Source organism: Salvelinus fontinalis, chromosome 2, assembly GCF_029448725.1.
Source record: "Salvelinus fontinalis isolate EN_2023a chromosome 2, ASM2944872v1, whole genome shotgun sequence".
Classification (NCBI taxonomy): domain Eukaryota; kingdom Metazoa; phylum Chordata; class Actinopteri; order Salmoniformes; family Salmonidae; genus Salvelinus; species Salvelinus fontinalis.
This window is the reverse complement of record NC_074666.1, coordinates 50,530,286-50,546,221: the sequence shown is the minus strand read 5'-3', so window position 1 is coordinate 50,546,221 and position 15,936 is coordinate 50,530,286. Positions and strand designations below refer to the sequence as shown.

The 15,936-nt window shown below is 43.4% G+C and overlaps 1 protein-coding gene across 3 annotated transcripts in view; it reads right to left on the bottom strand.

Annotated features, from left to right (window-relative positions):
• LOC129820278 (protein Aster-B-like) overlaps positions 1–15,936 on the bottom strand; it is a 180,456-nt gene that overhangs the window by 11,427 nt on the left and 153,093 nt on the right. For all 3 annotated transcript variants that reach the window (XM_055877349.1, XM_055877342.1, XM_055877357.1), the window contains 4 exons: positions 5,111–5,195; positions 3,029–3,132; positions 2,189–2,284; positions 207–287 (listed from right to left, as the gene is read on the bottom strand). In XM_055877349.1, coding sequence (XP_055733324.1) covers positions 207–287; positions 2,189–2,284; positions 3,029–3,132; positions 5,111–5,195 — 366 coding nt within the window. The remainder of the gene's footprint in view (positions 1–206; positions 288–2,188; positions 2,285–3,028; positions 3,133–5,110; positions 5,196–15,936) is intronic.

The following is a 15,936-nucleotide window of genomic DNA, read 5'->3' as shown; positions in this document are numbered from 1 at the left end:
TGATAGAGAGTGTGATAGAGAGCGTGAGAGAGAGAGAGAGAGAGAAAAGAGGAGATAGAGAGATGGAGGAAAGAGAGAGAAGAAGGAGGGATAAGAGAAAGAAGAGGAAAAGGGTAAGTTTTGACTAAATTGGCAACAATACACACTAGTGCCCCCAGTCTTCTAGTTTACTTAAAAGTGAATTATCATAAATGTAACAGTCTTACCTTTTCTAGCAGAGCATTCTGCCATAGTCTGAACATCATCATGTATGTCCGGTCCCTCGCTCCGAACGAGGTGAAAAAGTGCTGTGGGAAGCAAGAACAATATATGATATGACATCACCAACCTGATAGAAAAGCCATGTGTATATGTACCTTTGTGTACAGTGTCTTCAGAAAGTATTCATAACCCTTGACTTGTTTCACATTTTGTTCTGTTACAGCATTCATTCAAAATGTATTCAATTGTTGTCGTTTTTTTCTCCCATTACACACAATACTCCATAATGACAAAGTGAAAACATATTTATATAAATTTTTTCACATTTATTGAAATTGAAATACAGAAATATCTCATTTACATAATATTCACACCCCTGAGTCAATACCTTGTAGAAGCACCTTTGGCAGTGAGTACAGCTGTGAGTCTTTCTGGGTATGTCTCTAAGAGCTTTCCACACCTGGATTATGCAACATTTTCCCAATATTCTTTTCAAAATTCTTCAACCTCTGTCAAATTGGCTGTTGATCATTGCTAGATGGGGCGGTGCGGGGCGGGGCGGGGCGGCAGGTAGCCTAGTGGTTAGAGCGTTGGGCCAGTAACCGAAAGGTTGCTAATTCAAATCCCAGAGCTGACAAGGTAAAAATATGTCATTCTGCCCCTGAAGAAGGCAGTTAGCCCACTGTTCCTAGGCCATCATTGTAAATAAGACTTTGTTCTGAACTGACTTGCCTAGTTAAATAGACAACAATTTTCAAGTCTTGCCATCAATTTTCAAGTAGATTTAAGTCAAAACTGTATCTCGACCAATCAGGATCATTCACTGTCTTCTTGGTAAGCAACTCCCATGTAGATTTGGACTTGTGATTTATGTTATTGTCCCGCTGAAAGGTGAATTTATCTCTCAGTGTCTGTTGGAAAGCAGACTGAGCCAGGTTTTCCTCTAGGATGTTGTCTGTGCTTAGCTCCATTCTGTTTACTTTTTATCACGAAAAACTCCCCGGTCATTAACAAGTACAAGCATACCCATAACATGATGCAGCCACCACTATGCTTGAACATATGGAGAGTGGTACTGAGTAATGTGCTGTATTGGATATGCCCCAAACATTCAGGACAAAAAGTGAATTGCTTTGCCACATTTTCTGCAGAATTACTTTAGTGTCTTGTTGCAAACAGGATGCATGTTTTGGAATATTTTTTTTCTGTTCAAAATTCCTTCTTTTTACTCTGTCAATTAGGTTAGGATTGTGGAGTAACTACAATGTTGTTGATCCATCCTCAGTTTTCTCCTATCACAGCCATTAAATAATTTTTCAAGTCACCATTGGCCTCATGGTGAAATCCCTGAGTGGTTTTCTTCCTCTCCGGCAACTGAGTTATGAAGGACGCCTGTATCTTTGCAGTGACTGGGTGTATTGATACACCATCCAAAGTGTAATTAATAACTTCCCCATGCTCAAAGGAATATTCAATGTATTTTTTCATCTACCAATAGGTGCCCTTCTTTGCGGGGCATTGGAAAACTTCACTGGTCTTTGTGGTTGAATCTGTGTTTGAAATTCCTGGCTCGACTGAGGGACCTTACAGATAATTGTATGTGTGTGGTAGAGAGATGAGGTAGTCATAAAAAAATTATGTAAAACACAAAAACAGTCTTTCTTGCACACAGAGTGAGGCCATGCAACTTATTATGTGATATGTTAAGCAAATCTTTACTCCTGAACTTATTTAGGCTTGCCATAACAAAGGGTTTGAATACTTATTGACTCAAGACATTTCAGTTTTTCATTTTTAAATTATTTTGTTAAAATGTCAAAAATCCACGTTGACATTATGGGGTATTGTGTGAAGGCCGGTGATAAAAAAACTAAAAAACTCAATTTAATACATTTTAAATCAGACTTTAACACAACAACATGTGGAAAAAGTCAAGGGGTGTTAATACTTTCTGAAGTGTATGTGTATGTGTGTGTCCAGTGCTGACCTTGTCATTGTCAGTGCACAGCTGGATAGCGTTGGGAATGAGGCGGGCCGTCTTCTCCTTGGTCATGCTGCAGATATCCTTCAGCCGCACCGTCAGCTAGAGAGAGGGGGAGAGAGAAACTGTGGAAGACTACAGATAACACATTCAGTTAAAGTCCTTGATTAGGAAAATAAAAGAATGGGGTCCTCAACAACACTTATTTTGGTAAACAGAGGAGGGAAATGTAACACTACTCAAATTCATAGACAGCGCTCTAGATGCAAGAACTGACAGGCCATGGCATCCAAGAGATTTTATGGTTTGAACCATATTTTTCAGCTATACATTACTTGTTTGCATTCTTGTTGCTTGTTAACAATGAAATAATAAAATCGTACATATATATTTATATTTTATTTATTTAACTAGGCAAGTCAGTTAAGAACAAATAATTTTTTACAATAATGGCCTACACCGGCCAAACCCGGACAAAGCTGGGCCAATTGTGCTCCGCCCTATGGGACTCCCAATCGCAGCCGGTTGTGATACAGCCTGCATTCGAACCAGGGTGTCTGTAGTGACACCTCAAGCACTGAGATGCAGTGCCTTAGACAGCTGCGCCACTCGGGAGCCAAATGTTATAATAAGACAGAAATTAAATAGATTCCCAAATCTCAGACGGTGGCTTTAATACTGCAGTTTATGGGACAAACCAAGCAAATCAAATCTGTTTCATTTTAAGTGGAATACCTTCTATTTATAGAAAATAGATAACCTCATTGTTATGTAGAGGCTAACTTGGGACAGTGAGGGACAGAGTAACCTAGTGTAGAGAACGGTAAAAGAAACTAAAGTCCATACCAGCGTTTCCCAGCGGAAGATGTTGCTATAGAAACAGATCCAATTTTCCGAGACGTAGAGGCGCCCCTGCAGCAGGATATCTCTTTGCAGGGCACAGGAGTAGTCTGCCACACAGGGTCAAAGGTCATCCGGTTATTAAAGGTCATAGGGTTATTAGAGGCTCATCGCTCTACCAATAAATATAAAACATATGCAGATCAAACATCTATCCAGTCTATTTATGTTATCATGCCAACGCCTTTGTCACTCATTATCATGCCAAACAGTCTGGCTTCATTAAAGATAGAATGTTCAGGTTTGAAGATTGCTGTGAAGCCAGGCTGTTTGGCTTGACGATGACAGAAATGGAGTTGGCAAGAACACAAACAGATCTAGGACTAGGCTGCATCTATGCGCATTTGAGCTTCAAAATAGCTCCCATGGCAGAAAAAGCCACCTGATCGTATGAATCGGAATCTGGGGCCTGTACATTCTGTTCAGAAATGTGTTGTGTAGAACAGGTATGATTGTCTGCTGGGTAGAATAGGGACTTGCATTAGCTCTACTGGTAAAATTTCTGGATTGTTCTTAATGTTTCACATCAGTGAATACACTTGTGGTGTGGTAACAGTGTACATCACTGAGTGTATGTCACTCAAAATTCAGCTTGTCAGGCGTTTGCACTGCAGACACCAAAAGAAGTCGAGGGACATGGAGATTTTAAATCACTTAAAGATCCATACTATTGAAGACACAAAGAAAATAAAACCTGGGTCATGTTCAGTAGGGAGAAAACATTTCGACACGGGGAGTTACTGTCTGAACTTGTCCAATGAGAACACAGGTTTCCTTGTTGCGTGGTGAAATGTTTTTGCTACGGTGTGCGCTACTGAACACCACCCTGGTGTTACAGAAAAAATATAAATACCATATGAAACAATTTGAAATATTTTACTGAGTTACAGTTCATATAACGAAATCATTCAATTGAAATAAATTCATAAGGCCCTAATCTATGTATTTCACGACTGGGAATAAAGATATCTTAATACCTTAATAAAAAAAAGGTAGGGGTGTGGATCATAAAACCAGTATCCAGTGTGACCACCATTTGCCTCATGCAGCTTGACACATCTCCTTCGCATAGAGTTGATCAGGCTGTTGATTGTGGCCTGTGGAATGTTGTCCCACTCCTCTTCAATGGCTGTGCGATGTTGCTGGATATCGGCGGGGAACTGGAACACGGTGACGTACACATCGATCCAGAGCATTCCAAACATGCTCAATGGGTGACATGTCTTGTGATTTTGCAGGCCATGGAAGAACTGGGACAGCTTTCGGGAATTGTGTACAGATCCTTGTGACACGGGGCCGTGTATTATCATACTGAAACATGAGGTGATGACGGAAGGAATAATTGCACGACGTTGGACCTTAGGATCTCGTCACGATGTCTCTGTGCATTCAAATTTCCATCGCTGAAAATGCAATTGTGTTCGTTGTCCATAGCTTATACCTGCCATAACCCCACCGCCACCATGAGGCACTCTGTTCACAACGTTTACATCAGCAAACCACTCGCCCACATACATGTGGTCTGCGGTTGTGTGGCCGGTCGGACGGACTGCCAAATTCTGTAAAACGATGTTGGAGGCGGCATATGGTAGAGAAATTAACACGCCATTCTCTGGCAACAGCTCTCGTAGACATTCCTGCAGTCAGCATGCCAATTGCACTCTCCCTAAAAACTTGAGACATCTGTGGCTTTGTGTTGTGTGACAAAACTGCACATTTTAGAGTGGCCTGTTATTGTCCCCAACACAAGGTGCACCTGTGTAATGACCATGCTGTTTAATCATCTTCTTGATATCCCACACCTGTCAGGTGGATGGATTATCTTGGCAAAGGAGAAATGCTCTCTAACAGGGATGTAAAAAGTTTTTTGAGAACTTTATGTTGTTGTTGAGAAATATGCTTTTTGTGCGTATGAAACATTTCAGAGATCTTTTATTTCTGCTTATGAAACATGGGACCAACACTTTACATATTGCGTTTATATTTTTGTTCGGTATAGTTTTTCATTGATCATTCCATCTTACTCACCCACAATGAGGCGTTCTGAGTCGGGTAGCTGCTTGAAGAGTTTTCTGAAGTCCTCATTGCGTTGCTTATACGTGGGACTCAATACCTGCAGCGGGGAGAGAGGGATAACATACAACACATTGAGAGAGACAACCCATTTACACAAAAGCAGTCTACTCATAAATATAAATACACACATTAAATATTTTATAAACACAAGCAAGTGTAATCCCCCCCACCGATAGCAACGAACAAACTGTGAACGTATTTACTTATTTGAATATCATGGGTTGTGCCCAGTAGGCACAACACAGGGGAACATCTTTTATTTTTTCTGTAAATTGTAGTAGACTTGTTACAGTAGATTTTCACAGTTAACATTCAGTGATTTGACCATGGCTACTGCATGCCTTGACTCAAACGATGTGTGTCCTCTCTTTCCCTACAAATTGTCAGAGCCTGAAATCACCCAGAACCTCCTATCACAAACTAAACAAGCACTCTAAAATATGCAAATAATACCCCAGCTTCAGCTGGAGTTCCCCCTCTCTTTCTCTCTGCCTCTCTTTCTCTCTGTGTCTCTCTTTCTCTCTGCCTCTCTGTCTCTCTTTCTCTCTGCCTCTCTGTCTCTCTGCCTCTCTTTCTCTCTGCCTCTCTTTCTCTCTGCCTCTGTCTCTCTTTCTCTCTGCCTCTCTTTCTCTCTGTCTCTCTGTCTTTCTTTCTCTCTGCCTCTCTGTCTCTCTTTCTCTCTGCCTCTCGGCCTCTCGTTCTCTCGGCCTCTCGTTCTCTCTGCCTCTGTCTCTCGTTCTCTCTGTCGCTCTGCCTCTCTGTCTCTCTTTCTCTCTGTCTATCCCTCTCACTGAAAGGAGAGATTCAGATAAACACATTTCTTCCAGAGTGCTGCTGACCACTGCCCAGTCTGTCTGTCTCTCCACACACAAACACTGCATTCTTTACCCTGAAAAGGGATGGAATGCAGCCAACTAGCCCTCAGAGTGGTGGTGATGGTGGTGGACTGGACACACATCACCTTGGGTCATTCGAACCATCCCAGTGCTCTGTAAGGTAAGCGCCATTCGCCTAGAACTAAAGCTAGTGTTACTTTGCTGGCCACACAGTTGGATAGCGGGTACAACCACTTGAAAATGGAGATTGGCCCTGGGCATGCTGTCACAGAAGAGGCCTTTACGGATATAGGAGATGAGCTCTCTAGTACATCTCTATGGGTCTACCCTATGAGCCTAATATAATTAGTTTGTAAGGAGTGATAAGACCATTTTCAGAGCAGATGATACAAGAGAAAGAATATGGATCTATGGATAGAGACACAAGTATATACAGTACCAGTAAAAAGTTTGGACACCTACTCATTCAAGGATTTTTCTTTATTTACATTTTTTTTTTTTTTTTTTTTTTTTTTTACATTGTAGAATAATAGTGAAGACATCAAAACTATGAAATAAGACATATGGAATCATGTAGTAACCAAAATAGTGTTAAACAAATCAAAATATATTTTAGATGTTAGATTCTTCAAAGTAGCCACCCTTTGCCTTGACGACAGCTTTGCACATTCTTGGCATTCTCTCAACCAGCTTCACCTGGAATGCTTTTCTAACAGTCTTGAAGGAGTTCCCACATATGCTGAGCACTTGTTGGCTGCTTTTCCTTCACTCTGCGTTCCAACTCATCCCAAACCATCTCAATTTGGTTGAGGTCAGGTGATTGTGAAGGCCAGATCATCTGATGCAGCACTCCATCACTCTCCTTCTTGGTCAAATAGCCCTTACACAGCCTGGAGGTGTTTTGAGTCATTGTCCTGTTGAAAAACAAATGATAGTCCCACTAAGCGCAAACTAGATGGGATGGCATATTGCTGCAAAATGCTGTGGTAGCCATGCTGGTTAAGTGTGCCTTGAATTCTAAATAAATCACAGACAGTGTCACCAGCAAAGCACCCCCCACACCATCACACCTTGTCCTCCATGCTTCACGGTGGGAACCACACATGACGAAATCATCCGTTCACCTACTCTGCGTCTCACAAAGACACGGCGGTTGGAACCAAAAATCAAAAATTTGGACAGATTTCCACCGGTCTAATGTCTATTGCTCGTGTTTCTTGGCCAAAGCAAGTCTCTTCTTCTTATTGGTGTCCAGTAGTAGTGGTTTCTTTGCAGCAATTCGACCATGGCCTGATTCACGCATTCTCCTCTGAACAGTTGATGTTGAGATGTGTCTGTTACTTGAACTCTGTGAAGCATTTATTTGGGCTGCAATGTCTTAACTCTAATGAACTCATCCTCTGCAGCAGAGGTAACTCTGGGTCTTCCTTTCCTGTGGCGGTCCTCATGAGAGACAGTTTCATCATAGCATTGATGGTTTTTGCGACTGCAATTGAAGAAACTTTAAAAGTTTTGGAAATTTAATGGATTGACTGACCTTCATGTCTTAAAGTAATGACGGACTGTCATTTCTCTTTGCTTATTTGAGCTGTTCTTGCCATAATATGGACTTGGTCTTTTACCAAATAGGGCTGTCTTCTGTAATACCACTCCTACCTTGTCACTACACAACTGATTGGCTCAAACACATTAAGAAGGCAAGAAATTCCACAAATTAACTTTTAACAAGGCACACCTGTTAATTGAAATACATTCCAGGTGACTACCTCATGAAAATAGTTGAAAGAATGCCAAGAGTGTGCAAAGCTGTCATCAAGACAAAGGGTGGCTACTTCGAAGAATCTCAAATCTCAAATATATTTTGATTTGTTCAACACTTTTTTGGTTACTACATGATTTCATATGTGTTATTTCATAGTTTCTACAATGTAGAAAATAGTAAAAATAAAGAAAAACCCTGGAATGAGCAGGTGTGTCCAAACTTTTGACTGGTACTGTACATATTCAAAAGTATGTGGACACCCCTTCAAATGAGTGGATTCAGCTATTTCAGCCACACCCGTTGCTGACAGGTATAAAATCGAGTACACAGTCATGCAATCTCCATAGACAAACATTGGCAGTAGAATTGCCTTACTTAAGAGCTCAGTGACTTTCAATGTGGCACTGTCATAGTATGCTACTTTTCCAACAAGTCAGTTAGTCAAATTTCTGCCCTGCTAGAGCTGCCCCGGTGAACTGTGAGTGCTGATAATGTGAAGTGGAAACATCTAGGAGCGGCTCAGCCACAAAGTGGTAGGCCACACAAGCTCACTGAACGGGACCGCCGAGTGCTGAAGCGCGTAAAATCATCTGTCCTCGGTTGCAACACTCACTACTGAGTTCCAAACTGCCTCTGGGAGCAACGTCAGCACAAGAACCATTCATCAGGAGCTTCATGAAATGTGTTTCCGTGGCCGAGCAGCCGCACACAGGCCTAAGATCACCATGCACAATGCCAAGTGTCAGCTGGAGTGGTGTAAGCTCGCAGCCATTGGACTCCGGAGCAGTGGAAACGTGTTCTCTGGAGTGATGAATAACGCTTCACCATCTGGTAGTCTGATGAATCTGGCTTTGGTGGATGCCAGGAGAATGCTACCTTCCCTTTGCTGTTTCAGGATGACAATGCCCTTGTGCACAATGTGAGGCCCATACAGAAATGGTTTGTCAAGATCGGTGTGGAAGAGCCTGCACAGAACCCCAAGGTCAACCCCATTGAATGCTACCTTCCCCATTGGCTTTCTAGTGGAAAGCCTTCCCAGAAGAGTGGAGGCTGTTATAGCAGCAATATGGACCAACTCCATATTAATGTCCATGATTTTATAATTAGATGTTCGCCGAACAGGTGTCAACATACTTTTGGTCATGTAGTGTGTATATATATATCAGTGATTGGATATTATAGCTTACATGTTCAAATATGTAGCTGATCATCGAGGTGAAAATCGCACATCAAACAATACATTCAGGGCTATCAAACAAGCTCTTTCTTTAGCTCATCACTGAGGTATTTTCTGAGGCAGACGGTTCTAGAAAAGATCAGCCTCACTTTGTAAAACATCGGACCACCTGGAGTACTGAAAGCCCATCCACACTTCACCGTTAAGAGTATGTTGATACATTCTCCACACAGGGCTTGTCTCAAATGGCTCCTGACAGAGCTGTACCCTTTTCACACTATTGTGCCGATAATACCGTACGGCCCTTTTTAATATTGTACAGTGTCCTCTGTGGCACGGTTCCAGCAACTATGGTGGATGCCAAACCAGGCAAGGGGCCGTATGTATGATCTAACAAGCATCACAGAGTAGGAGTGCTGATCTAGGAACAGGTCCCCCCTCTCCAGGCAATTTGATTCATTGTGATCTAAAATCATTTCTGAGACCCTTGATACATTTAGTACAGTTCAGCTTGGCTTGGCTCAGCGATGTAAAAAGAGTACAGGTCAAACATCTTCACTCTCTGGCTCTGAACCACGGAGCCATAGCTAACCGCAGTCAAGTTCTAGGCTGTATCACAACCGGCCGTGATTGGGAGTCCCACAGGGCGGCGCACAATTGGCCCAGCGTCGTCCAGGTTTGGCCGGGGTAGGCCGCCATTGTAAATAAGAATTTGTTCTTAACTGACTTGCCTACTTAAATAAAGGTTCAATAAATCTAATTAAATAAATATAAAGACCAAAACAACTCTAGTGATTCCTTGCAACGCTCTGAGCAATTAAGGTACTGTCCCAAATGGGCCCTGGTCAAAAGTAGTGCACTGGATTCTAATGCACTGGTTTGGGAATTTAGATATTTTCTAAACAGGGAGATGATAAGTTTATGAGTTGGGGAGTTAAGAGTTTAGAGAAATTTCGAGGTTCACTGCACTTGACGTTCATCACCAATCTTGTTTCCACCCCAAAGCCGTACAAAACAATGACAGCGACCCTATGTAGACCACAAGTCATTTTGCAGCACAGCACAGAGGTAGCCCCGACTAGATTATCCGCTTGGAATTCTCCAACTGTAACCCCCACCACCAACACCCTTCCGCCCCCACACCCGTCTCCACCCCAGCTCAATGGAGGGTGACTTACGGCTGGGACCCTCTCTGACTCCCAGTCCCAGGTCTCCCACTGGGCCTGGGCCTCGGCCTGGGTCTCATCGTCGTGTGGCTGAGGGATAGCCTCCCAGTCAGACAGACACTCCCAGTCTGTCCCATTCACTGTCTCTGTGTCCATGCTGACTGAAATATCCATGGCCTGGGCCTCTATGTTCTTTTGGCTCTCACCCCTCCCCTCCCTCTTATTTTCTTTCTCTCTTTTCTCTGGTCAGAGGTGTGAGCAGTGTCTCTATGCCTGGAGAGCGGTCGCTGCTGGTCTGGTATTCCCCCTTTGTCGTCGGAGTGGAATTCTTTGCTGTCTCTGAGAGCCAAGTGTTTTTTAGGCCTGGATCATGATTCTGATTGCTCCCTTAGACGCACACGCACATGCGCACGCACACACACACAGTGCCTAGGCTGCCGTTGACCTGTAGTAACCTCAGCCTTCGGTGGAGTGGTTGTTTGTCATCAGCCCCTGCCTCTTTATCTCTCTCTCTCCCCCTTTCTCTCTCCTCTAGTATGGTCAGAACTAATACAACGCGTCTCTGAACCCTCCCAAAGAGCCTTGGGAATCAGCGCTATCTGGAATGATATCTGTCACAACTACAGCTCGACCACTACAGGTAGCTGGCAGAGCTTTAGAGCCGAGTATAACTTAAAAAGACAGAATTATCAACAGCCTATTTCACAACTCAGTACTCAAGAATGAAGGAACGTGAACGTTTCCTAACGCTCTAAAAACTGTAGAACCTAGAAACTATCGGTGTACCTGCTATCGCACACACCCACAATCATGACTGACATGACTGACATGACATGACTGACACAACCATGAATTCATGGTGACCAGTGGCAAGCGGAAGGCTACTCCTTTCTCCAGCTAAAAGTCCAGGTTGGGAGATAGCGAGAACTCCAGATGACAGCCAGTGTCATTAACTACTCTGGTAAATCCATAAAGTACAGTTAGGCATGTGTCCACAATGTAAACTGAGAAACGTATTTACACTCAGGAAAGCAGGAGACCCCTTTTTCCGGAATGGGAATGGGAATGTCCCCCACCCTCTCTCTCTGTTCCTGTTTTTGGGGAAATTTGATCCCCCCCTCGTAAGTCTTGAGAGGCCAGTTGAGCCAGGTGCACCGGTTTGTCCGGGTTAAGAACGGTCTAAGACCAAGTCAGGACCAAGTTTAACCCGGGTTAAGACGAGGTTAAGACCTGGGACAGACACAGGACAAGCCTCCAGTCAGTTAAAGATTTCAGAGGAAAATGCAACAATGCTTTGTCGTCTGGAATCAATGGATGGACCAGCGATGCTTTTAAGACGTTGGTTTAAAACAGTCCTCTTCACATGGAGTTTAGAGCCAACTTATATGTCCAGGATAACGAAACCTAGGGAGCTAAGACATTGCAGTCATCCCCAAAGTCATTTCAGAGAGCGATACCTCCAAAGGTGCTGTAGAAAGGCACGGTCTCCTCAAATGATTTCCCAAAAGCAATATTTATCCCAACATATCAAAACACACAATCCACATGGAGGGAAAAAAGTAGCTCTTTCCACACTGACACAGAGAAACCATACAATTCCAGCTCAAGCAGGTTCAACATCTAAAAATCCAATTGAGCAAATCAAAATATAATCCCGAAAACAAAAAGAGCAGTAGCCTCTCGCTCTCTCTCCTTCTCTCAATCTCAGTCGTATTCCAATGTGTGAAAACGGACACACACACAAAGTCTTTGTCCTCAGTGAGAGAGCAGAAAGCCGAAAAATCCTCTTGGCCAGTCTGAGATGCTTTAGCTTGTCCAGTGAAGGGCCAGCTACTCATCAATGAAAGTGGTCAACAGTGCATCCCAGGACAGAGTGTAAACCCTGTGACTGACCACACGGACCACTGCACACTACTGACCAGGCAAACCACAACAGAGCTCATACCAGGACTCTAGTCCTACTGCTAAAATTGCGCTCTCTCTCTCTCTCTCTGCTTTATAACAAAAAAGCTGTGTAGGAGGAGCGAGCGTGTGAGTGTGTGTTTGTGTTAAGGGAGAGAGAGAAGAGAGAGAGAGAGAGAGAGAGAGGAAGGAGGGGAAATGGGAGGGCCCTAGCCCAGTGGGCGGGGTGGGTGTAGAGGGGTACTTGAGTGCAGCAGGAGTGAGTTTGAGTGTGTCTGTGTGTTTCTGCAATGTGAGTGTGTGCGCGTTGAGCAGTGTGCTTGTGTGTGCCTGCCGTGGGTGCCTGTATGGTTTTATGGGTATGAATCCTGTCCAAAAACCCTTCTCCCTCTCCTCCTCCTTGTCCAGTCCCTCCCTCTCTCCTTCTCTCTCCCTCCTTCTCAGCCTGTCAGAAAGCCTGTTTCTACCCCACCCCATGGTGGCCCAACACATCACAACAACACTTCAGGAAGTTTAGAGAACCAATTGACTTCCTTGAAAAAGCCCTTTCTTTGCCTCCTCAATGAACTGAGTTGACCCCTATGGGTCTCTATGTGAAGACCCAGAGAATACACTGTATCCACATACGTGAAGTGTGTGTGTGTGTGTGTGTGTGTGTGTGTGTGTGTGTGTGTGTGTGTGTGTGTGTGTGTGTGTGTGTGTGTGTGTGTGTGTGTGTGTGTGTGTGTGTGTGTGTGTGTGTGTGTGTGTGTGTGTGTGTCCGTCCTGAGGTCCCGACTTGAACCACAAAGGTTTTTCCTCTTATGGTACACAGTGTGAATTTATTTTCCAGGAAAAGTGAGGGAGGCAACCATGAATTCAGAGGTTTGGTGTGCAGAGAGAGAGAGCAGCACACAGAAGTACCCATTGTATGTATTTGTGTGTGTGTGTGTGTGTTTTATCTATAGTGTAAACATTGTAGTATTGCCAAGGACAACTCCCCAGCCAGATCGCTCTCTTTCTCTAAATCTTTTTCTCTCCCTCCCACTCCCTATCTCTCAGGACATGGGGTGAATGAACTCCAAAGACCCTCTGATTGACTGGGATTTGGAGTTAGGGCCGTTGGAGGCGCCTACACTCATACCAGAAAGGTGATTCATACAGCTACACTGCCCTCCCCACCCCTCCCCCCAATCTGACTCTCCACCTTCACCCTCTCTCCCCTCCCCCTCGTCTCCCCCCACACAAACATCTGGCTGAGACCTTGCAGTCTCTCTGTGACATTACCCAAAGGAACCAGGGACGTGTTCAGGTCAGACACACTGTAGCAAAACGTTTTGAAATAGAAAATGAAAAAGGAGTGTGTCTTAATGGACAAGTGTAAGTAGTACCTCCACATTTCACTCTGTTTTAAAATGTTTTCTCTCTACTGAACATGACTCAGTGTGCAGGATAATAGCCTACATATATCATTGTCACTGGGTGCATGTGGGGTGACTCTGGGTGCAGCTCCTCTCCCCTTTTGTTCTGTTAAGACTGCCAATGATAGAATGGTTGAAGTCCAGATCCACTGAACACATTGCAGAGACTAGAAACAATATGTTTTTTTTCCCACTATGCACCTGGAACAATATGCTGTTATAGGCTGTGTGAACAACCCTATGATAGACGGGCAGCCACAGTCAACTACAGCTTGTCTATTGACTGGGTGTGTTTCAACTCCAATCACATGTTATTTGTCGTAAGCTTCGCATACAACAGGTGTAGACTAACAGTGAAATGCTCACACACCGATCCTTTTCTTGTGACCTCTTTGAAGTCACATGGATCACACCGTTACGTTTCTTTTCATTTACAAAGCCCTGTTCGACAAGCTTCCCGCTTACCTAACTTCACTGTTAAGATTCAAAGTGGCAAGTTAGCCGACTTACCTAACTTCACTGTTAAGATTCAAAGTGGCAAGTTAGCCGACTTACCTAACTTCACTGTTAAGATTCAAAGTGGCAAGTTAGCCGACTTACCTAACTTCACTTTTAATATTTAAAAACGGTTAGTTATCAAACCCGTTCACAGGGTTGGCTAACTCTTGAGACTCCTTTGGTAAGTCAGCCTTTAGTTTTCTGGCTTCACATGTTTGGAATGATCTCCAAAAGACATTTCGAATAGATGTGTCCCTAGGGCAGTTCAGGCCGTGCTGATAGGTTTTTCATAACGAAGAATGTGCCTATTATAGTTGAGTGTGTTTGGTGTATTTAAGTGATAATGCCCTCGAAATCGGTGTTTTGAGGATATTGGCACCGTGCCAATATATCCCCAATCACTTTTACACAACGGGTAACCAACATATGCAAATAATGACGGACATATTTTCCTAAAAACATTTATTTTTATGAATTTATTCGTACTATTTCATCCTTACACAAGATATCGTCCAGTCACAAATCTAGGGTTGCTGCCCAAGGTCCTTCGTTCTATCGGTTTGGTTGCTAGAGACGCGACCCAGTCGTTCAGTCGTTTTGTTCTGTATCTATGGACGCGACCTAGTTGTTTGTTCTAAATGTTCCATTGCCATATTGGCTGGCAACATTCTTATCCCTTGCTTGCTAGCTAGCCAACTATAGCTAATTTACAGTCACATCAAACAGTGCAGCCAGAATAACAACAGAAGCTACATTTGCACTTGTTTAAGCGGTTTTCTAGTGACATTTATTTGGATACATCCATAACAATGAGCTAATGAGGCACGATTTTGCCTGGCATAGAAAATGTGCTCTCTCATTAGGACACTGTTGTTCAGAGGAGCTAGCCAACACAGCTAACACAATAACTTCAAACTGAAGCTGGAAAGACATCAAACTAGCTGCACTTCATTTCGTTTTACCTTTCTTCATTTTACATTTCTTTGTATATATCCATAAATATTATGCCAGCTGATTCATGATTTCGACTGGCTGAGAAATGCTGTCATTCATTACTATGAGATGGAATCTGAACATTGAAACAATGTTACAAATGTCGGAGAGACACACAGCAAGGTGTTTACAATTGAAATAAATTCATTAGGTCCAACACTTTACATGTTGCGTTTATATTTTTGTTTAGAATAAATATAGGTAGGTGTAAAGTGACTAGGCAATAGGATAGATAATAGATAGTAGCAGCATCGTATGTGGTGAATATGAAAGTGTGTGTGTGTGTGTGTGTGGCTTCAGTATGCATGTGTGCGCGTGTTATGTGTGTGTGGGCGTATGCATAGTGTGTGTATCCGTGTGTGTGTGATGGGGTGTCAGTAAGTATGTGTGAGTTTGTGGGTATAGTCCAGTGTGTGTGCATAGAGTCAGTGCAAGTTGTTAGTACAAACAAAGGTCAATGCAGTTAGTCCAGGTAACCATTTGATTAGCTATTTAGCAGATTTGTTTAGCAGTCTTATGGCTTGGGGGTAGAAGCTGTTAATTGTCCTTTTGGTTCCAGACTTGGTGCACTGGTAAACGCTTGCATAGAGAACAGTCTATGGCTTGGCTGGCTGGAGTCTCTGACACCGCCTGGTATAAAGGTCCTGGATGGCAGGGAGCTCGGCCCCAGTACTTACCACCCTCTGTAGCGCCTTGCGGTCGGGTGCCGTGCAGTTTCCTTACCAAGCGGTGATGCAACCCGTCAAGATGCCCTCAATTGTGCAGCTGTAGAACTTTTTGAGGATCTGAGGGCCCATGCCAAATCTTTTCAGCCTCTTGATGGGGTAGAGGTGTTGTCGGTTGGGCTATCATGCAGTGAAACTGCACAGTTCTAACTTCATCCCCTTTTCCTTTTACAGTTTCTTTTTCCCTTCATTTCTCTGGCTGTGTGGATGTGTTTCTGTGTTTCTTAGATCTCGTGGTCATAATGTATCCGATCCTCATAATGTATCCTATCCTCATAATGTATCCTATCCTCATAATGTAGGCTATCCTCATAATGTA